This window comes from Ixodes scapularis, unplaced genomic scaffold (genome assembly GCF_016920785.2).
Source record: "Ixodes scapularis isolate PalLabHiFi unplaced genomic scaffold, ASM1692078v2 PGA_scaffold4__175_contigs__length_147842914, whole genome shotgun sequence".
Taxonomy (NCBI): Eukaryota; Metazoa; Arthropoda; class Arachnida; order Ixodida; family Ixodidae; genus Ixodes; species Ixodes scapularis.
In genome coordinates, this window is record NW_024609879.1 from 122781338 (window position 1) to 122805367 (window position 24030).

Consider the following 24030-nt stretch of genomic DNA (forward strand, 5'->3'; position numbering starts at 1 on the left):
CACGTTGGTGGACTTTTGACGCTGTTTGATTGGCCACATAAGCTCGTAGCATCGGCTGCGTTCGTACTTAAGGTCAAACGAAGTTGATTAAAAAATGCTTTAAGCGGATTACTGTTCCATATGCATGGTAAGGTTTGGTTCGGGTTATAGGGCACATCCGCGTGCTCCAGCTCAGCAAGACGCCATGCAGAAGGGTCGACGAGGACCTGTCCCGGATGACTGTCTTCTACTCCTTGCTCCTCGGGACGGAAGCACTGGCGCTTCTGGAGCCTTGCCGTCGGGTGGTGCCGCTGGCGGAGGCGCGGTCGGCCTCGTTGAAGACCTCCTGGGAGACGATCTGCTCCCGCTTGATCCGCTGCTGCACCGAGCGGGGGACATCCGGAATGATGGCGGCCACCAGGCCGGTGATGCTGAAGACCACGTGCTAAGAATCCACACAGACCCGAGAGAAATAAAGAAAAGTTTGAAAGGGAACTGCACAGCGTTTCGTACATCGTTTGTCAAAGATAGGAACAATCTCTCCAAAACAATTATTCTCTTTCTTTCTCTCTCTTCGTCCCTCCTTCCCTCTCCTTTTTCCCCCTCTCTCTCTCTTTCGTTCCAATTTTAGCTAATGACTTTCTTAAAAGTCGTGTCTGTGTTGCGGCCGTTCTCGCTTTGCCTTCTGTGGATGGACATATCGTTCGCGTAGAAAACGAAATGTGGTTCGATGATATACTAAACACTTTTTATCTAAACTTGTCAATAATGTTTTGTCGAAACCACCACCCAGTTTTAAATCATCGCTGTTTTTTTTTTTTTTGTTTTTTTTTTTTGCTGACAGTAAGGCAGTTTTGGTCACACCGGTCCAAACCTAATCGTACATAACGACATAACTATAAAGTTAGATTTGCATCCGAGGGCCTATTCGACTATTAATTCACTTACAGAGAATGACACGACCAAAATTGAACCTCGGTAGTGTCAGTTACAATGAAGTCACAGTCAGACGCACCAACACACTAATGAAAACTGCCCAAAACTTATACGTCGTTTGCTCCGAAGAAAATTGGAGTATTAAATCTCACCGAGAGCTTAAAGGGTCACTGACAGGGAGTTTATGCCAGTGTTGTACGCGTTCCTCAAAAAAAGGAACGAAAGCTCGTTCCTCGTTCCTTCTGATTTTTGGAACGCGTTCCCGTTACAAGTTACATCTGTGAAAAAGGAACTCGTTCCCGTTACAGTTTCAAAAATGGAACCTATCGTTACATATACGTTACATTTGTATTTTGCTAATCACTATATTTACTTTCTTCAAGCAGAGTTTTTTTGTTTGTTTTTTATCGGTCCCATTAGGAGTCAACTTACGAGTTTGTATGTCGTGATGGAAGGGCACCAGGGAAGAAAACAAGCGGAAGCAGGGTTTCATCTGTTGATATATTCAAGTTAAAAATCTCAGCTTTTAACCAAATTCATGCTTGTAGTGGACGATTCAGACGAGCCGAATGTACTTTTACCCAACATTGTATGAGAGTTTTACAGCAACCTCACACGTTTCGATCGAGCGAAGTCCCTTGTTCGAACTAGTTGCTTCTCGATGTTGCTGTCCGCAAGACGAGCAAGTCGAGGAGAGGGTAGGGCTTTTGGAAGGATTCCGAGTCAAGAGGTCCAACGAGTCAAAAGATCCAGTATTGGACCTTTTGACTCGTTAGATCTTTTGACTCGTTGGATCTCTTGACCAGAAGCGTTTTGGAACGTCAGTCTTAAAAACTACAAATACTTCTTTGTAAGGTTGGCTTTGTTGTTCATTTTGGAGGTGAAGGGGACAAGAGAAGAAATATTTTTTTTTTTTGTATCTTTTATGTGACCAATGTTCGGGACACAAGGGTGCGTTCGATGTCTGGCAGTCTGTGATCTTGTTGTAACTGTAGGTCTCGCTATGGAAGCTCACAAGTGGCTGTAGTCGGCCTTAGCTTTCTGGGTGCATGATGATTCGTGGAACCAAAGAAGGTAGCTGAGCTTGAAACAACCCTCTTTCTTTGTCTTGCCCTACGACTAAAAGCCTTGCTTTTTGTACCGCAGTTTCGGGCACTAAAAAAGAATCAATGTCCACCAGCTCTCCTGCACCCGAAAGTGTTAGCAAGCGAGGACCACACAAAATAATCCACAATATTATTAGGCAAAAAGGTAACGACATTCTGCACTTCGTAGAGATATTGTTTTGGCACTTTCAAAATTCCCGGTTCGAAACAAAATAAAATTTACCCCACTGGACGAAAAAAAGGAACGCCGTTACTCTTTCCGTTCCAGTAAAAATGTAACGCGTTCCCGTTCCAGTTCCAGCGATGCAAAATGGAACGGCGGCGTTTCTTCGTTCTTTCTAAAAAGAACGCGTTCCAGGAACGCCGTTCCTTGGAACGCCTTTCCGTACAACACTGGTTTATGCTCGCCAAGATTTTCATTTGGGCATGACATATGAAAGCCCTACTATATCCAGAACACAATATGCGGCTCGAAATTCGTTTTGTTTCCGCCCAAAAACCGCCGATCGAGAACTGGCCGGTCTGAGTCGCGCTCACTCTCTTCTCCGTGGTCACGTGCCGTTTTCTATGGTTTAGACACAACTACCAAATGTAATCATAGTCGTGGGTCATTCGAGGGCACACATTCAAAGTTAAGAAAGAAAAATAAATATCATACTCATTTTCGTGGCTTCTAAAAAGCTGCAAAAATGTTGAAGGAAAAAAGAAAAGTTGCACAGCCACGTGATTTTTGGCAACGCTCTCTCTTTTTGTGTTTCTTCTTCCTCCCCAGTTTAGTTTCGGTTTCGAGCAGTTGCGTTTTCTTTTTCTTACTTTTTGAAAAAATACGCGTGACGCTGTAGGAGAATATTGATTGGGTAGTCTTCTGATACCGTGGTAAATCACCTGGCAAAATAGTAATAAAAAAATTGGGGGGGGGGGGGGGGGGGGTTAGGGTGTCAGTGTCCCTCTAAAGGGGCCCTGCAGGACTCTTTTTACTGGTTTTCAATTTGCACAAAACCTGAGCGCATTGAACTTAGCAACTTAATTAAAACTTTCTTTACTCGAATTTCGCTTTATTTTATAAGTTATAGGCCAATTAAAATTACAAAAACAAGCAAAAAATAACCTCCTTCATGACGTCCTTGGTTGCTTGAGCGGCCGTGAACTAGAGGACGGGTAGTGAGCTCAGCGAGCGCTCATGGCAGCCGCACTCCGTTTCGACGGCTTCAGAGGGCGCCACTAAAGCATGCGTTGAATAGGGCGTATGAAGCGGGCAGCCAGGGCGGCTCGCATTGCATGTGCTGCGCGATTTAACACCAATTCGGCATGATACTTCATTGGCCACAAACGACAGCAAACACGGGGTAAAGATCAGTTCAGAACTGGAGCCACTTCGCGCTGCCATACCGCCAAAGGGCCAAACCACAAGCCAAAGCTGCTTGCCGAAGCCCTTCGACACGGTCGGAACCTGTCAGATCCTCGACTGCAGCGCCGCCGCGTATATCCGGGACCTTTCTACGCTCGCCGCTCGTCGGCGCTTGATCCCACTACTCCTTTCTAGTATGCGCCGCCTTTTTCACCGCTTGGTGGCGGGTATGTGGACGGGTCATTTCTTGTTTCCGTACTTTTTAAACTGCATCTGTTGCTTTTCTGATCGAAAATAGTGAACAAAAACTATACCTTTATACATAGTTGAAACGGCTCGCGCTACTTATGTTTTGTATTTCGACTGAAAAGAAGCTTTCAGCGGCTCTGACCAGTAGAAAGGCTAGGACGTAAAACGTCACGATTTTGTCACATATTGCGCGCTTTCGGCACCGCGGCTCGTCTCCGTAGGTGGAGGAGGTTTTCGCGTCGTCCGCTTAAGATATGACGCACTGATATTTAGTTACTCTCTCCATGCACGCTGGCTTGCCTGAACCCCAAGAGACGTGGAAACCGGAAAAAAGGTAGACGCTTAAATATGATAGCAGGGCCCCTTTAACGCGTGGCGAGAGTTTGAGCAGAGCCTTATGGTTACGGATTGAATCAAATTATGGCATTGACCGATAAGAAATCAAATTTGCGAGAAACGCGAACACGAACAGGCTTTACGGGAATAGAGACTCACCCGAAACGAGCAAGCTGCAGTACAGCGTTGGACAGAATAAAAAATGTTTTGTAATAGTCCGTTTCACCTTAAGGCAAACATCCGATGGGAATCAATCAAGCAGCTCGAAAAGTGCGTCGTCATGGTGCTCGTCGCTCTTGTGCACTTGTTGTCGCAGGTGAAACAAAATCACGCGCAGTGAACGCGGCGTGATACCGGTAATTTGTCTGCGCGTCACTCATTTAGCCGGTAATTGGGAGTTTTAGGGAACGATGGGCCCTCCGGTAACAAACCGCGCATATGCAAGTCTTCTGCGGCAGCGCATGCGCAGTGCGCATACTTGAGGGCCCGTAGTACGGTATCGGATGTGCCAAAAACGGTTCCCTAATCTCTCTATGACCACGCGCACAAGAACGACGAGCGCCATGACGGTACACCTTTTTGGCTCCGCTTGATTTGGCTCCGTTATGATCGTAGCGTCGACAGCGGTCGGCGTTGGAGTGAAAGGGAGTAGGAAAGAGCATCGGCTCACCTCAAACACAACGACGAAGAAGAGTCTGGCAGCAAAGATGTGCCAGTAGGTGAGGGTTAGCTGATACTGGGAGGGTCCACCGGGGGGCTCCCTGTAGTCCAAATACCTGCCCCGTTTCGCGAATTAGAAATAATAATAAAGAGGGAGTTTTATGTTTTCTTTTACTTTGTGTCCGACTGGAGCCGACACTACAACTCAATATAGCCAGTAAAGAAGCTCAAAAACATGCCACGGTAACGGCGCTCATTTGATATGTGTGTTTGCTATTCGGAGCGCAAGTCCGTCCGGTTCTTTTGCATGGGTTCTGGTGACGTCAGAAGGCCGAGCTCTGATTGGCTTTGGTTGAAAGGATAGTGGGCAGACCTTAATGCTAGACGCCTTATGGTCTAGCCACTACTTTTTTTTCTTTTTCAATCAGCCAATAAGGGCTCGGCGTTCTGACATCATTGCAGTTCCTATGCGCGAAGCAGACGAACTTGCGCTTCGCATAGCAACGGCAGCGGTCTGACCTTAAAGTGAGACAGAGCACAGGGTCGATCGTTTCTGCATTCCGACAACAATACCCGATAACGATGCGTTGAAGAAGTTGTACGCGACCGATCGAGAACGCATTTTAACAGACTGTATCGTAAAAGACCGTATGATACTATTGGCTGGAGTGACGTGAGGTTTCTTCGAATGAAGCCAGCGTGCCGCCATCTTGCAATAGTTCGCGAAAAGGCATGCCTCGGCATCTCGCAAACAGTGCGCCCTCTTTTGTCTAGCAAGCTTTTTATACAATCTAAAGCCGCGGTTCCACCGCTAATACACCATAGAAAGGGCAGTATGCAGACACTAAAGAGTTTCAGGTAGCCGTTTTTGCACGCCCGATACGCATATGCTAGTCCTCTGTGGTTGCGCATGCGCAGTGCGGACCGGAGGGTCCATCGTACCATATCGGATGTGCAAAAACAGTTCCCTAAGACTCTCTACTGTCTGAAGAATGTCTCTTGTGTCACAAAATAAAAAAAGAGTGTCTTTAGACATTTTCGAAGAATGCGCAGCTAGGCATGAGCGAACATCTGCATGTGTTCTCTTCTCGGATCACGCCACCGTCGCGTGCCAGCGAAGAAATGAAACGAATAAAAAGTCATTTCGCACCTGCACTGCTTGACGACAACACCGTCCAGAGTACCGTTCTCGGGACGGGCGTCGTCGTCGAAGTCTTTCGTGTCGAAGACGGCCAGAGTGAAGTTGACGTAGCCTCGGAGCGAGTGGCTTCCCGAGTGTACCATTCGGTAGAGTATTCGGGGCGTGAAATCGCTCGTGTAGGCGATGAGAAATGCCTGCGACGAAGGAGGCTCTCATCACGATCATCATCATCATCATCATCATCGAAATTCGACGCAGAGATGAATACACTTAGTTTTCTAATAGGCACTACGGTTGACCTTATACACCAAAATCCCTGACGTCATCATCAAGGCGAAAAGGCTCGTTTGCACACTTGCAACCTCTTACGACCGACCAAGTGCATTACGACCTCTTGTGATAATTTACGACACGAGAAGACAGATACGCCACCTATTGTGTAGCCGTGGAACATCTGGCTGTTCCTTATATTTCCTATTTATTGTCGAGAACGGTTATAACGAAGCCGACGGGAATTGGAAATCACTTCGCTATATCCGCTATTTCGTTATAACCGAATTCGGTTATAACGAGGAGCAAAATGGAATGAAAAATCGTGATCGCTTCGCTGTAACCGCCATTTCGTTTTAACTTATAACCGACTTCGTTATAACCAGTCTCGCCAGTATTTCCCGCATCATCCTCGGTTTGAGAAAACGTTTGACAATGTTATAAACGAACATTTATTATGTATACATTTTGTCTCGTTAATACCGCAAAACATTGGTTCTAGTGAAAAGCCTTTCTAGGGCCACCTCACAGATGATGCCAGCGTGTCAGTGTGTGTTGTCCAGTCGTAAGATGTCACAAGAAATCGTAATTTACTCGGTTATAAGCAGTCACAAGGTGTGAATCGTACTCAAGTGCTACGTCATAAACGTGACTTGCTTTATAGAACGCGTTTTAAGTGCCAGAATAAGGTACGAATATTACAGTATTAGCCTTATTTAAAAAAAAAAGTATCTGACGCATTATTTTTGTTAAGATACAAATCTTGAGTTAAAAAAAAAAAATTCCGAAGCATGATTGTCTTGCCAGATTCCACCCTAAAATAGAAGAATATTTCGGAACTGCTCTCAAAATCGGTCTACAAGAAATATTACGCTTTTCTTGGAAATTTAATTATGTGGAATTTACATATATGCGTGTCCTATCCAGGCATCGTAAACTGCCTTGTTTGGGAGTTCGGTGCAGCTGAATAAGGCCTTTCATATTTTCTTCTTGCGGTTTTGTGTCTGCGTATTATAAGCATTAGTTTAATAAGTTGGCACATCCCATGTTTTTTTTCACACTGAATACAAAAGACAGTGCTTCAAGAATCCCACTGTTTCCCTAGCAACGAACAAGCCACACAAAATGTCCGCGGTTCACTCAAAACTCTGTTCGAGAACGGCAGGGCGTCTTCCGAGCACCCGGACTCTGCCACGTGCTTCGTGCCATAGTTTCCTCTTTGCTCACAAAGCCTGGCAGTTCGACGACGGAGCCATACAGTACCCGGTCGCAGATTTGGAGCGCGAGAATCTGGTAGCACAGAGCATGAAAGAGCCATTTTTCGGGGGGACCAGGACGTCAGCGCACAGCTTTTGCAGCGGCAAGGACCCGAAACACACTTGTAAGCTCGGGAGAAGTGTGTTTCGGCGACCCGCCGCAGCGGGGCGCCAGTCACGTGGCTCTCCTCTCATCCGTTGCCTGCCGCTCCACTTTTTCCATTGCGGCGGCCGCTTTTCGTGGCCATGTGCCAGGCCTTGTCAGTATATTGGAGTCTATGGCCGTGCTTTTGCTGTGCGTGCGCGCTCGAGGTGCAGGAGAGAAGTGTTAGCGAAGTATAAAGAGCTCGCGTCGGAGGCAGGGCCACTGAAGCTCCTCCCGGCCGTTTTCACCTTGTCGGTGGCCTTGAGTTTTTCAAACAACCTCGTCATTTCCCTGTTTTCGACCCGGGAGCTACGGTCGGAAAGGTTTCTCGAAAGAGGAATCAGGAAATACTTGCATTGCAGACAACCGCGAAGATGGAAACGCCCTTGAGGATCACTTGCCACGCACCTGCGCGGTCATTAAAATAAAATTAGCGGGCAGCTTGATGTCACTCTAAGCACGCACAAGCACTAACTCAGCACGGCGAAAAGGTTGGGTTTAAAAAAACTGATAACAAACTTTTTCTTTTTTTGTATATTGCGAAACACGTAAAATGCAAAACAAAACAAATTTAATGTTTGGTTTTTAAATAAAAAAGAGGAGACTGCTCTCTAAATAAAAATAATAAAGCTATGTTCAAGTAGCGAGATCGATCATAAAATAACTCCCAAGGTCTGCCGCAGCATAATAACTTTTAGAATTACGGGAGACCTCGTCCTCCGGGTTCCTAGAGTGAAATGATGTCACTGCGCTACCCAGTGCACAGGCATAATTTCGCTTATATCACGTAAGGAAGGAAGCATTCGTGCGCGCATCTTACCCTAATTCTTTTCATTTCATTTATTGGTCATTTTGAAGTGGGGTTGCCAGGACAAAAGGTGCTTAATAGCACTTGACTAAGATCCCGTGCTCCATGCAGTATTTTTTTCTTTCTTTTTTAGCGGCACAACAGATACAAAACTCGCACAAATGAAATAAAAAGATTGTTAGCACATTTTTATGCAAGATATTATTTATGATCGAAAATCTGACCCTTTATTATTTAAACATTTTTTTATATATCTATCGATTTTACTATTTCGGCCATTTCCAAAATTTGAGGACGCATGTTTAGAAGTTGGAAAATCGTTTTGCTAATGTTTGTTTGCCATAGGTCATACGTACATGACCTCTTTTAAATACGTCCCGTTTTTTCTTTTTTTTTTTTTTTTTTTTATACAACGGCGCGATTGATTTCTTTTTTTTCTCCTCTCTCTAGCTTTAAGTATATTTCGTTCGATTCGTTGACGAGAATATTGACACGAAATCGCAAATAAATGGTTGTGCTACACTAAAAAAGAACGCGCACAGGAAGGAATAAACGACGTTTCGGGCGGACGCCCCTCTTCAAGTCACTTGAAGAAGGGCGTCCGCCCAAAACGTCGGGTTATTCCTTCCTGCCCACGTTCTTTTTTTTTTAGTGCAGCACAACCATAGATTTGCAATTTCGTGTTTAAGCTCATTGTGCTCGGTAGCACCCCCTTCTCTAAAACAGTGGTTCTCAAATCGGGGCCCGCGGGCCTTTTGGGGTCCGCGAAGGCATTCTAGAGATAATTAAACTTGAGGACGGACAAACACAAACACAAAACACAAACCAACCTGCCCGTTCTGTCCTTATATCGTTATTGGAAGTTTGTGTTTGTATCCCTACGAACCTGCTCGTTCTGTCCTTGGATTCTAGGGATCTACGAATCCCCGCCTCATCTGTCAAACCCGGCAATAAAAGATTTTTTTTTTTTTTTTTTTGGGGGGGGGGGGGGGGATTTAGATGAAACGTTCTAATTTTCGGGTGAGTTTTCTCCTGTTTCTATCAGTAAGACAATTTTACTTCACAATAGCCCTTAGTTACATCCTCTTATCAGATCCTCGTTATATTTAACCTAAACCTTTCCCCTACCCTCACCACGAACGGTGTCCTCCATCATCTCTGCCGATCCACAAGGGGTCTGCGAAACATCAGTGATTGAGAGCCACTACTCTAGGATATTGACACTTGCGCCCGCTTGCTCATTATCGCCGCCTGCTTGGTGGAGTTCGCAAAGCACACGGTTGCCACGCAGATAAAAGGGATCAAACCCCGATTGGAGTGTTTTTTTTTAAATAAATTGTTTAATTAGTTCTAGCCCATCCTCGTCTGTCATCGTGTGTTCTGGTTGAGGACATTCCCCAACCTACCATGTCGCCCTTCCATCTCCGGCGCAACGTGCTAGTGCCTTGCTCTTTATGTTTGTAGGTTAAGAGTCTGCCTCATTAAACGTTCATTTCAATTGTCACATAGTGCGGTCATACTACCCGTGGGCGGGCTTTCTTCGTGCAGTTTCGCCATGCCGACCATATATACAACTATATATCCCAGATTGCACAAAAGTTCGCTTTATGTACGCACGTTTTTTTCCATCTTCTTCTCGAAACAACCGTTGAGAGGAGAGTGCTACTTATAAACCGGATATTATAATATTTCAAAATTAGCGGCCACAAGAAAACAAACAAATCTTCGCTTAATAAATGAGGAAAAAAAATAACAACAAAGAAGTAAGTTCCACTTCACACCACACAACTTACAAAAAAAAAAAAAATACCGCAAACATTTACACTATATAACTGCCGAGTGCGCGCATTATTACAGTCAAGTACACACTTGCGTAAGTTGGCGACGCATGAGTTCAACTTATGGAGTATAGACCCTTTTCGAAAGTCACGTGCCGATTATCAGAAGGTCACATCCGCTGCAAAATGGCGGAACAACTGCGTCGAGGAACGTGCAAGTCATTCCATAAGATACCGAACCTCGGAGTGCGGCCAACACTACGAGCCGACGAGCCATTCATACAGCGTCGAAAGTGCATCATTACTGCGCTCATCACCTTGTCTGTGTGTGTGTTTGTTTTTCCAGTGTACCGTGGGACGTTGAGGTTTTAGTCCGCCATTGTGCAAGGATTCCACAGCTGCTAACCGAGGGCAGTATTTCGAAAGGGGTCTATTTCTTGTGGCAAAAAGGGACAGGAATCTCCGGTGTAATACATGCCTATGTTGGGCACCCTCTGGGCGAGCGGTCGGCGCAGTTGGGAGGTGTACTTGTACGCGTCCAGCCTGATCTCGACGATGTTGTTGAGGAGCGCGAACAGCGGGGCCAGCGGGAACGCGGCCACGAACAGGGTGACGAAGCCGAACTGTATCGCTGCAAAACACGACAGAAAAACGCCGCCATCGGATGAAGCTCACATTCGCGCGCTACTCGAAGCCCGAGCGTATAGCAGGAAAAAGACACCTTCCGAAATCTGCTGCTTGCAAAACAGTCACTCGTAAGGTGACGTCGCGTAAATCGGCGTAAAATAGTCATCGCGAATGTCGATTCGTATACTTATTTATAAAAAAAACGCTGCTCGCTGACAGCTTAAAAAAACGCGGAGCGTGATATGTTATCTTCACTCGCTTTTTTTGCCGCGTGCAGCCCGATTCACATGGTGCGATTTTGGTTACGAATTCGCAATGGCGAAATCGCAAGTAAAATCGCACCACGTGAGTCAGGCTTGATTCGTTTTCTGGAATCCTTCTATTGTTATCCGTGATTAGCTGTCGGCTTGTTCTGGTACAGTAAACTCACATACTTTTTTTTTTTTTAGCCTACAGTCAATGGAAGACACTCACAACTGTTTCCGTGCTTCGCTTTGCTCGCGCAAAAAGGGTAAATGTAGCGGGTCAACTTGTATTCCAATCATTCAATAAATAAACAAAAAAAAACGAAAATGGCGCTCACCCATCTCGAGGTACTCGTCAAAGAGGGAAAGCGTGGTCCACGGTTGTAGGTTGTAGTCGGCCTCCCAGCGAGACAGAGAGGACCTCTGGTCGCCCACTTCTCGGCGCATACGGTCCCGCCGCCAGGAGCGCCACCAGTTCATGAACAAACTAGAAGGAAAGGCGAGCCAGACCTGGTCTTGATCGCAGTCAGAACATCCTACAAACACTCTAACCAAATAAAAAAAAACATAAAAATAAAGGCGCTCTTTAAGACATCACAGGACATCATGACCTCACGTCCCCTACCAAAAAAAAAAACAAAAAAAAAAACAGTATAACTTTTCGTTTTCTGTTCCATGATCCAGTTTGCGAAAAGTTATACTCTTTTATTCGGTAGCATTGCACCGTGATGTTAAGTGGCACCGGGGCAATCCGATGCCACGGGACAATAGACGACGCCCTTCGTCAACACCGTTTTTAGTGGGGGGAAGAGTCCGCAACAGCTATGGTTGTAAAATAGATTACTTCGTGCGGCTCATAGTCACACCGCATGTTTGTCAATATAGTATACACCGCTATCGCGAACACAATATCGGCACTTCGCATTATACTTCGAAAGGATATTGGCTTAAACTAAGTTATACCGCTCAGTGAGTTCCCCAAATAAGGACTTCAGTTCACACCGGTAATTTTGATGACATTTTTTCGATTTAAAAAAACAACAACAAAAAAAACAGAAGAAATAAAGCCGGCAACCATTCTTCGCGTTAGCAATGTCGCGTTATGTACATATTGTGTTCAGACAGTAAGTGCACATGCGAGCTGGTGGTAGCTAATCATGTCATTTAATACCTGAGATTGTGGTGCAGCAAAGAAACAAAACTCTTAATCGAAGGAACAGACACGGAAGGGTACCTCTTAACGTCTTGAGACGTTCTCTTCTGTGTCTCTTCCTTCGACTAAAAGTTTCCTTCCTTTCTGCACCGCAGTCTTAGGTGTTAAAAACAACATATTGTGTTCGTCCTTTATACAACAGCTGATTGTTTAAAAAAACAAGCGTATGGTCTCGTTACAGCGGCAGGAACACCAATCGAAATGCGCATGCCGAAAGGCCAGGTCCCTCTATGTCAATGGCCGGAGCGCGTGCTCAGAACATTGTAAACACAAGCTCGTAACTGCGACGAACATGGGTGGCACCAGTCGATGAACGAGCGTTTAACAGATGGTTCCTTTCACGAATAGAGAAGGCTAATGCTTCTTGATTTCCCGTGGTGATTTCTGTGACACTTATGTCGCGGATATAAAAGGGAACGCGTGTTTAATGGATTACGAAAACCATGGGTTACACGGCGCAATTTGACGAAACTTAGAACCTTTAATTATATCACCAAGGTTTGCGTCAGTTGCAATCACTGTAACTGAAACGACAACAACGACTAGTGTCACCGGGACAACCATGCATGGTATATGCTCGCATGGGCAAGCAACTCAAGAAATAGTATAGGGTGGCTTCGGAGGATTCGACGCTGTAAAATAAGCCGGAAAATTGGTGCACATCGAACACCCAAACTTTCTGCGAATAAACACTAAACAGTCCAGATCGACACTGTGTAATTTCAAAACGTAGTTATCTTTCAGGAAGAAAAAAGAGAGAGAGAGCAACAAACTTGTTAAAGTCAACGCCAAGTGCGTTTGCAGATGACCAAATTAGCGACACTATTAACTCGTGGCGCCATCTCCCGATAGGCGCAGCAAGCAGACGGCGCACTCATTGTCTGCTAAGTAAGCAAGCAAGCAAGCAAGTTAAGTGGACCAAAACCCTTTTAGAATAGAGCTGTCGCTTTTGAGAGTGCATCTGGTACCGTAGTAAACCAAAATAAAGTCACTTCTGGTGAGCACTGCTCAGGGCACAGCACACTGCACGATCTCAAGCGTTTCAGAGTCCCCTTTTGGTACTGCGGCAAAGTCTTTCCCATGCCACCAGGCGGCGCTTCGTGGCTTCTGTCATCTTTTGCGCATCCTTCCGAGTGCAACGACGATCCTCGGGATCTTCGGCACCTTCGCCGCCCTCATCCCCATAGCCCAGGGCCCGTTCCAGACTTTCCCGTTGGTCGTTTCGCTCAGTGTACGCGAGGCGTCTGCATTGGGTCAAGACCGTGTTCCTCAGTCTCCTCTCCTTTATCGCAGAGTGTGCATTTTGGGTCGTCACCGTAAAGTTCGTATTTCCGCCTCTGAGTCAGGAGGGAATCGGTTCGAGGTTGAAATAACAGTGCACTGGCTCTATCCCCCCTGTACTGTCCGTATGGTGCCGGTTCACTTTTGTATTTCCTGTAGAACGCTAGACTCTGTTTCTCCGTTGTTGATTTTCGCCATTGTTCAATTTCAGCCTGCGTCACCTCGGCTAGAACCGTCTTCGGCCACTCTCTATCCGTCGTCGCCAGCTGTCTCCGAGTGCTACACTGAATTGCGCATCTATATTCCTTGGTATTTTTATCCAACTTGTTCTTATCCCTGATAGCGGATGTGGAAGTACATTCTTCGTGCGTTGCTCTATTGGGGCATAAACGTAAGCCTACGCATATATGCTAGCTTTGATCTGGCTTCTCTGATTTCGTGGGTGAACCACCTGTTGGGAAGTTGCGCCACAAGATAATAGCGCCGTAGAGTCGCTAAACTTCTCGTCTGCAAACGCACCTAATGTTGATTGCGGCACGTTTGTTGCTTACATTTTTAACAGAAAGAGAACTACGCCTTGAAATTCATACAACGTAAAACTGACCAGCTCAATGCACATTTGATGAAAAGTTTACCTTTCTATGAGCAGGCGGCAACTTTTCCAACCTGTTTTACAGCAGTGCATGGTAGGGTTACCCTACAGCGTGCCACCCCTCCCCCCCCTCCCCCCCCCTCACCCCCTCGCCCCCTTTCCCAACCAACACCACAGCCAAAAAGTACACACCAAAATGGCCTGTAAAAGTCAAAGACTAGAACCATACAGCTGTAATATTTCTCAAATACTTTTTTACTGGTCCAATGAACGCACTCAAATTTAAATTCTCTACTCTCAATAAAACTAAAATGATAATTCATAATTTGATTTTTTCAATGGGGGAGCGGCAGCTGTCTGAGGATGATCGAACGACGGCCATGTTTTTCCAGATTATTCAGAGATGCCGCCCCCAACGCCAACAAGCGCAGGTGAGTGAGCACAGGCATGGGGGGAGCTGGCCCTCACCAATGCCAGTGGAAAAACGCCTCTCGTGTTTTGTTGAGACAAACCAAACTGCGAATTCAGGTGCAGAAAGCAAGAAACAGTTGTTAATGAGGGTAAGTGATTTGTAAAGCAGCATTTAGCGTGCTTATCTATCTCTATCTATTGGGTGACGCTGGCCGTGCTGAAAGCCCGAGCTGAGAATCTAATTATCAGCTTGCGTTTTTGCGGATACGAGAAGCGCGAATCGGAAACCCGCGCTTGAACTGCGCGGCTTGCCGGCATTGGTGGCGCCATCTCTGAATAAACTGGGAAAACATAGCCGTCATTCAATCTTCCTCCAACAGGTGCCGCTCCGCCATTAGACAATGCAGTTTTTGAAGTGTCATTTTCGTTTGGTTGGGAGTAGAGAATGGAAATTTTAGTATCGAAAAGATGGTTTTCGAGAAAAATGACAGCTTGATACGACAAGTCACTAAATTTTGCAAATCATTTTTGTGCGTCTTTTTTTTTTCTGGGGGGAGGGGGGGGGGGGGGGGGAGAGGGGGGGGGGGGGGTAGCGGACACGTTGGAGATGGGCCGACCAACGCCACTTCCGACCAACGAGCCACAAATTAAGTAGAATATTCGCAACACCAGCCTTGTTCATTTAGTCCCCGTTCCTCTATTTCACATTTCGGCCGCCAGGTCGTGTCAGTGTTTGCAGCCCGTTTGGTAGGCTTCCCACTTCACTCCTTCACATATGGAGAACTATCGTCCATTATCCATTCCTCGAATCTTTTTTCAACACCTTAAAAAAAGCCTTATGCACTCACGGATTACCAATCCCTCAGAACACCATAATCTATTAATAGAACCTCAATTTATATTTAGAAAATTTAGGTCCACCGAGTCTGCACGAAGAAACTTTGGACGTCAAAAAATTAAACATGCACTTCCCGAGCTACTAAGTCATATCGTGTCACTAGAAATTGAAGTTGTGTCGTTGAGAAAACGATATATACGCAATATTTATTCAATATTTGCTACTTAAACATACCTTGCATTGTATATATTTGTTTGCTTATTTATTTTATTGATTGATGTCTTTTTATATACCTGCTTTCTCTCCTATCTTGGTGTTGCTTGCCTTGAAGGTGTACCAAGGGCTGGTCAAGCTGCGAAAAGCTGTTTTTTCCTTTGGTTTTTTCCCATCGTTGTGGATAGAAATAAATCAATATGTTTCAATATATTTTATGCTAGGTGGTGTCACCTCTCTTAATTAGAGGGACACTGACAGGGTATATATGCTCGCCAAGTTTCTTATTTGTAGGTGAGATATGAGAGCCCAACTACTCAGAACGCAATTTGAGGCTCGAACTTCGTTTTCTTTCCGCCCGAAAACCGCCGATTGAGAACTGGCCGGTTCGAGTCGCTCTCACTCTCTTCTCCGTAGTCACGTGATGGTTTAAACACAACCACCAAATATAATAAAAGTCGTGGGTTATCGAAGGCCCACATGTAGTACTAAAAATAGATAAGAAATATGATGCCCATTTTTAGTGGCCTCTAACTTAGCCATAAATACGTTGATTGAGAGAAAAAAAAAAAGAGTTGCACAGCCATGACTTCCGCCAACTCTCTCCTCCTCTATATCTCTTCTTCCTCCCCAGTCCAGTTTTGGTTTATGATTCCAGCAGTTGAGTTTTTTTACTTTATTGAAACTATACGTGACGCTGTTGCAACATGTTGATTGCGTAGTCTTCTCACATCATAACGAATCGTCTGGCAAAAAAATAAAGCAAAAGTTTTGGGAAGTGCCAGTGTCCCTTTAAGGGGAAATTCAAGTGGATATTATGATCGTCTATTTATAGTGATAACTCAATCTACTGGCTCTAAGCATCCTAAAGAAACGAAATTACACACATGAGTGGCCGATTTCCTTATTAAAAATTTAATCAAAGATCGTGACGTGCCCCTCTTTCTGCACCAATTGGAGCAGACACCAAGGGGGTGCCGTCGGATGGAATTTTAAATCAATTGCTCTAAAAAGTCTCCTACACCCTAATATTTGACGTTTGCGTTACGATACAATGCAGAACGCGCCTGAAAATAGCAATAATAGTAACTTATTGAATTAAAAAGCACAAAGGACCGACACGGACATGAAGTAGACAGGACAGCGCTATTCTTTGCAGCGCCCTGCGCAAAGGACGGACAGGACAGTGTCTGTCCTTCGCTCTTTTTCATTCAATATGTGAAACCAACTAGCCCATCTGAATATTTTAGTAAATAATAGTAACGTTCGGAATCTCTACGCCATCAACTATTTTCATAGGTCAATTCTGATTCATGTGATGGATATCCGATAATGCCCTCTCCATTGCCCGTGTATTTCTATCGCTGTGAGTTTACTACGATGTCATGTCATCTAGAACTAGTCATTTTTGTTTACTAGAGCCCAACAAACAATATGCCATAAAAAACAAGTTTCTAAAAAAAGCACTTTAGGACCTTTATCTCCTTGCAGTTACTCGCATTGCTACTTGTCACGTGGTGTGCCGCGCACGGCTTTCCTGCGGACTCATCTCTGTTATCGTCTCGGCTTCATGGAATGTATTCCACACGAACATTTGAACCACCCTTTAGACAGGTTTATATAACGCTGCAATGTACGGAAGTTTCTCACGGCTGCCCGATCTCTTGGATATTGTTGATGACCTGCTTCCCCACCATGACGATGGCGAGCTGGACGCAGACTTCGTAGAGACAACCGCCTTCACACTGGAAAGCGAGACGTGTAACAACTTTGTTAGCACCACCACGCACCAAAGGAGTATTCGCTCTTTTCCACGCTTTAAATCTGCGCAGTCGCAACACAGGGAGTGGTCTTTGCTTCCCGCAGCATGGCGGATGCTAGAATGCTCCCTGTAGATATCCTCATTCGCAAAGTCTTAAACGCTTTTGCCTCTTTTTTTTTTAATTAAATATTATCATATGATTTGCACCAAATATACAAGTCGCACATTAAGACAAGTCCTCGCCGCTGTTTTCAGCTTAATCAAAATGTTTAATAATTTGATTAAAAATTAATCAATAAATGCTGACTGCGCTGCCCGTGGTTCATTTGCCTACAAGGAACCGGTAATCGCATAGCGTCTCTTCTGTGTGATATTGGCCCCTATTCGGCCAGAAAACCCACCTGCTCAATCGCAACAGCCTATTTCGTAGAGTTTCCACCATCTGGGACCACACTTTAAGGTCGACACCTCAAAAGTAAATGGTAACCACAAGTGTCATTAGGGTGAGTGCGTCCGTCTGTTTCTTGCTCAGATGGTACAGGGACGTAGCAGCACCACAATCGGATTGAAAAAAAAAAAAACGGAGTGTGTGCACACAAAGTCTCTCGCTTTTTTATCTGCCTATTATATCCCACCAATCAGAGAGACGGTCGTCGTCTGCTCCTTCCGAGGAGGGAACAGCGGCATCAGGGTGAGGCGTTCGCTGGCACCGAGCTCTAGCATCGCCTGCTACTCTCACCAATGGCTGTCTCACCTTTCTACGGCTTGCAAAAATTCGCAGATCCTTTACAAACGACTTAGCCTTGGAGAAATGGGGGCGGAAATTCCTCGGAAAAAGGGGGGGAAAGGGGGGGGGGGGGGGGGGTTACGATGCATTAGTCGATTAACAACTACCAGACGTTCGGAACCCACGGCTGAAATGTTACTTTCTTCACACGGAACAGCTAGCAGCTGGACGAAGGGGGGGGGGGGGGGGGGGGTCTAAGCTTGGTCGCACACCTGATCAATCTGTCTCAACACGCCTCCTCTATCAGGCCGGCTGCCACTCCTATTCACAATGGGAAGCGTTTTGGTTGATTTGTACGTCGAATACCTGTGAACGTTTTTGTTCTACCAGTTTAAAGAAACCATGAGTGCGTGTGTGGAGGAACCGACTCACTGCGCCCCAAAAAGCCCACAGCGGGAAACCGACCCTCCGCCCGTTGGGGTTTTGGATCCAGTTTTGTCATCACCTCCATAAATAGATCGCATTTCGTGTGTGTTGCGTAACGGACTTCGGTAAGTGCCAAGCAGTGGCACGAGTGCATCAAACGCGAAGGGTCTTGCGTCGCCTCACCTTGTCGAGGCTATAGCCGAACAATGTGCCTTCCTTTCCTGGATGTCCGGCAAACCTGAAAGGGGGTGGAATATATATGCTTGAGAACTCCGAGGATACGAGTCTGCAACACAGAATCCGGGATTGCTTTGCCCCATCGCGAGACTGGGATAACTTCTAAGAGCGTATTTCATTATTTCCAGGCCGTCAGTGGCATCGAAATATTATAAATACATCAGAGCATGGTCGAGGAGAGATTTAGAATTTTATTCTTATAGATGTTATACAGTTAAGAATAGCTTTCGCGCGTCACAGCTCAGATGTCTACAACGCACAGTATAGGAACACGCAAATCGAGCAAAATGGTGCTGACCTCCAGAAATTGGGGTTAAAACCAAATGACGTTTTATGTACCAAAGATCGCGCAACAGGTCTAAAACTACACGAGTGAAATTTTAGAACTGGTTCTATTTTTGACAACTTAGACCTCTTTTGAACAATTTAGGTTGTCTACAGCCTGTCATATCGAAACTATAGGGAAACAAAACGCCCAAAGATCCGCATTTTAAGAGACGTCATAATGCGAAACACCTTTTCAAAGACCCCACGAACCAAAGGTATCGCGACGCTGCCAAACCTATTCGCGATTTGTCCTCACCAGCTCCCAAAATGGCTACCGACGTCACTTGGCAGCAAAACATCTCTGCTAGTGCTATGTCTTAGTTTCGGCGTCTGGGCATTCATAGCCTAGATACAGTTCTCGAAATCACGATCGATGTAAAACTTTACTTTCTTAAATCTAACAACAGTTCCAACCTATTTTGAAGGTTGACTACAAATCTTCGTTTGGAATGTGTCAGTCAACATACATTAGATAATATTTTATACGTTTTAGGTATTCGAAGCTCGTTAATAATCACGTCACGCGCATACGCTGACACCCACGGTGGAAGGGCCTTTTACACTCGTGAGTTTCTCTGCCTCAGTGCGCACAGGTGGTGGAGTTCCTCCTCGCCGACCATTCTGGTCACATATGACCTGCCCGTTAACCAATCAGCGTCGAGCACCTCACTCCTCCTCTGACACCCGCCAACCAATCAGCGTCGAGACTCGTGGCCTCACGAAATGTCGAGCACCTAGCCAAGTAGCGTTTCACGTTAATGAGATGCTAAAAACTTGCCACACCATGCGCCCTTTGAGCCGTCGCCGACTACAAGCACATTTTTCTCGATGCTCGAACAAACGTAAAAATCGAGAGAATCGTACTGGGGAGAACAAATTACAGCGTTCGCAAGTTTCTCACCTGCCTTTGAAGAAGGCGATGTAGATGAGAGAGGAGTAGGTATTGAGGAAGGTGAACAGAAACATCTTGAAGGTGAAACTGTCCTCGTATTCCCGTTGAGTGCGGGGCCTCTCTGGAAACGGTCGGACATCGACAAAAACTGACTTAAATGCCTAAATGTGATAGCCCTTACTAGCAAATAGCGAAGCGATTGGCCGCGGCAACTGACCGATATCTGTCAGCCGGGTGGCTAGTCTGCAGTAAACCTAGAAAAGATGAAGAACACAAAATTATTGTTTTCCCGTTTCAATAGACTTTTACAAAAAAAAAAAAAAAAACATCCTGGTTTTTGTTTTCGTTTACTATACTAGTCACAAAATGAGAAGAGTTGGAAGTGTCTTTCGAACGCCCGTTTTAATTCGTTTCAATAATACTTAAAACACGTGCGTTAATGAAAACCGATGGCGGTGACAAGATTATCTGAGGTCTTAATTTCGTAGCCATTTGAGTGTTTCGAGCCGATATAGCTTCCCTCCAGTAAAAAAAAAAAAAAAAAAAAGAAAACAATACAAAATGAATACGTGTCGTTTGTACCTCGCTGGTTGGCGCTTGAGTGTAGCCACCGTAGTATAGCTATCGTCACTGACAGTTCAAGAGACGCAGGTCACGACGTATTATGTTTTTTGTTTTACTTTTTTACTTTTTGATTCGTTGTTCAGCGTTTTTGTCGTCTATTGTTGCGCTGTTATTGGCTGCAGAGCCATAACAACACGCTCGGGACTCGCCACAACTTAATAAACACCCTGTGTTTCTTAAATTGTCGGTGAAAATTGTCGCCATAAAACAATGAAGCTCAAAATCGATTACAAGATTACTTTAACACGGAGTTTTCAAAAAGCGAATGGCGTTTTTTTTTGTTTTTTTTTTTGCGTCCGTATTGTCATGCAACAGTAGATACCGGGTGCTTTCTTAGTCACGAGTGATAATCCCAAGGGCAACTCTATGATTACCTTGTTCATGAGCAAGATGATAACGAGATTAAGGAGCGAAGCCGTGACGGCCGTCGTCACGTGGGCGAGCGCTCGCCAGTTCCGGTCACGGGACAGCAGGGCCACCAGGATGATGCGGTAAGCGATGATGCCGAACACCGTGCAGATCACGAGGCACAGCTGCAGCGGCAACCCATATCGTCAATCACCAGCGTAAAACGAGAAAGCTTGAAGCTCTGTGAGCTAGCAGTCCTTGTCCGCAAGTATAAAAAAAATTCCTTGGGACCATAAAACGATGTTCAGTTGCACTTGCAACAACGTCATACTAAACACTGGTTTCCACACTTGCGTTTTACCACGATCGACTGCTCTACAACCGGCCGTTTCGCCGCTTGTGACTGCTCACCGCCGGCTGCTCTGCATGCGCAGCCGGTCGTGCACAGACACAAGCGGCTTAAAAACCGGTTGTAGCGCAATCGGTCGTTGTCAATCGCAAGCGTGCGAACCAGCCTTGACGTCAAATGTGCCGTAGCTATTAGCGAGATCACACGGGAGCGTGCGTTTCAGATCCAATCGTGCATAGGGCTGTCAGATAAGGTCAAGTTCGTCTTCGTTAAACTGTAGAGACCGGTTATAACGAAGTCAGTTATAATGAAGAAGCGGTTACAACGAAACGATCACGATTTTCCATTCCCTTTTGCACTACGTTATAACCGAAGTCGGTTATAACGAAATAGCGGCTACAGCGAAGCCATAACGATTTCCCATTCCCTTTTGCACTTGGTTATAACCAAACTCGGTTATAACGAATTAGCGGATATAGCGAAGTGATTTCCCATTCCCGTTGCCTTCGTTATAACCGGTCTTGACAGTAAGCTACGTTGTAGATTCGGGAGGCAAGCACAAAATGTCTCTTTGCCGGAAAATGTCGCACTATAAAAACACCAAAAAGCTGTCCAGTTAGAAATGATTTCTTATATTGTCTGGATAATTATGGAGTCAGCAAAATATCAAACGTAAGATGGTGCATTTTTATTTCATCGGTACCATGAACAGATTCACGTCATTCATTGTTTGGAGTATGTGCTGATAAGCAGCGCTGCATCGTTGCGATCATACAATACGAACAGGTATATATAAGTAAACGATCAACAAACTGCGCGTGTCATAAGATAATCATAAGCTATCTCCGCATTTGATATCAAACAGATCCTCCTTACCATGAATAACACGACAGAGTTGGCACCGGATATCCTGGCGATTTTCTCCCAGAACGGCACGTAAGGTTCGTAAGTCTAAAAAAAAGAAAAAAAAGAGAGAGAGCACGATTAGACAATCTAAAAGCAGACACATACACTTTTCGGTTTACATTCTTGCCTTACATTCTCCTCTAACATAGACTTTATTTTTTCCTATATTTACTCTTCCCCTTTTACTTTATTCAAGAACATGGTTGTTACAACACACCCTAGAATAGGAAAAGCCTTGGTGCTGGTGTTTCTACGCCACGTACCGGAGGCGTGCGCGGGTTACGCAGTTAGCCACGAGTGATGACGTCACCGTTCGGCTGAGATTCGTGTCCTCGCTGACTGGACGCGAGTCCCAGCCGAACGCTGGCACAGCTCTCGCGTCCAACCCGTGCGACCTGCGCCGGCCTTTGATAGATGACGTAGACACTCCGGCATTAAGCGGCCTTGTTACCTCGGAAGTTTTTATCTTCTTCTCCTTGTCCTTAACTCCTAGGGGAGCCGAGAGATATCAAAGTGATCACTGCGGCGGGACCGCCCGGTTCAGTTATGGTTGCCTTGCACTCTCGTCGACCCATTTTGCAACACACTCACGCCCTCTTCGTCCCGGTACAGGGTCGGACGGGGGTCGGGGTCTGGGGGCCCTCTTCCCAGCGGGTCCTTCCTGGGTCGTTCGCTTGGCGACGCCCACATTTATTTTTTTACAATAGTTATACCCTAGTTACACGGGCGCTCTCAACTGCCATTGAGTTCAATCACAGTTATCGGCCCCAACTGTGATTGAACTGAACTGAACTGAGATGGTGCTACACGGCTCTCTAGAACCCAGTTGAAGCTAAAACGAAACTAGTTATTGTGCCTCGTGATCAGTCTAATTGTTAAAGTAATCTACTCGGAGAAACATATTTTATTTACTATAAGTATATTGTACATTATGTTCAATACATTGTTGCTTTTTAGCGGCGTTTACATCAGTACCAAAGCAAATGCAAGGCTAAGTTGCGCATATTTTAGGCTAGGTGGAGCTAGCTACAACCCGCTACGATGGGTGCACCCATTACTATCTGTCCATTCACACAGCTGGCCCCGCCGCCATCTTCGCTCGTTTGGTGGCTTGCCGGCTAGCCGGGATCGTTTTAGCGGCAGCTCGGACGCCTAAAGCTATTCCTTCCCGGATATTTTGCTGCTACGATTCTTTCTAGACGCCTCCCCCTGCATTCCGAAACAGTAAGTGCCTCGGAAACGATGGTCGGCGGCAGCGGTCCCGCGGACAGACGCCATGTTACCTCAGTTGGGGAAGTCCGTTCAGTTGAACTGAGGTAGGGGAGCTCAGTTGAACTCAACTGTCATTAGCGGCTCAATGACAGTTGGCGCCGCCGTGTAACTGCGGCCGATCCCGATTGAGTCAACGACAGTTGACTCAATGGCAGTTGAAAGCGCCCGTGTAACTAGGGTATTAGTCCCCGATTGGCTTTTTTCTGACAAATTACCACTTTATCACATGATCCAATTCATTTTTATTAGAATTGGCCTTAAGTCTGCAGTGCCTCACGGCGGGAGCGGACACAGGGGACAATTATTTTACATTCCTTTATTGAGCCCCGACCTCAAAATATGTCCTTAACTCCTAATCGTTTTTTCTCCATAATGAAAGCAAAAGCAGCGCGAAGACGAAGACAAAGTAAAAGGTAACTGACAGGACACAGTACTGTACCCTGTCAGTTACCTTTTGCTTAGTCCTCGTCTTCGCCCTCTTTTTGTTCATATTATGTCTGAATACCTAATAGCCCAAACTGCAACGTTAATCAACTCTTTTCTCCCTCCTTCGCTAACCTGTCAATTAAGGAGAAGAGGATGCTCAGAAGAGTATCTTCATTGCTGAAAGCTCGACACAACGTCAACAGGACGACTCCCACTTACCATCGTGACGGGATTAAGCTTGTAAACTGTCGCTTTTGCTTCGTACTCCGGATTGACAACTTCCTGAAGGGCAGATCAATCAA

The 24030-nt window shown here is 45.6% G+C and overlaps 1 protein-coding gene across 1 annotated transcript in view; it reads right to left on the reverse strand.

Moving 5' to 3' along the window:
- Nucleotides 1–226: 226 nt before the first annotated feature.
- LOC8032717 (anoctamin-4) overlaps nt 227–24030 on the reverse strand; it is a 64613-nt gene continuing 40809 nt past the window's right edge. The window contains exons 9-21 of the mRNA XM_042293697.1: nt 23948–24010; nt 22001–22075; nt 20802–20960; nt 20021–20057; nt 19813–19924; nt 18531–18585; nt 17083–17177; nt 11223–11371; nt 10491–10643; nt 7782–7834; nt 5765–5949; nt 4625–4730; nt 227–424 (exon numbers count right to left, since the gene is read on the reverse strand). Of these exons, the coding sequence (XP_042149631.1) occupies nt 227–424; nt 4625–4730; nt 5765–5949; nt 7782–7834; nt 10491–10643; nt 11223–11371; nt 17083–17177; nt 18531–18585; nt 19813–19924; nt 20021–20057; nt 20802–20960; nt 22001–22075; nt 23948–24010 (1440 nt within the window). The remainder of the gene's footprint in view (nt 425–4624; nt 4731–5764; nt 5950–7781; nt 7835–10490; nt 10644–11222; nt 11372–17082; nt 17178–18530; nt 18586–19812; nt 19925–20020; nt 20058–20801; nt 20961–22000; nt 22076–23947; nt 24011–24030) is intronic.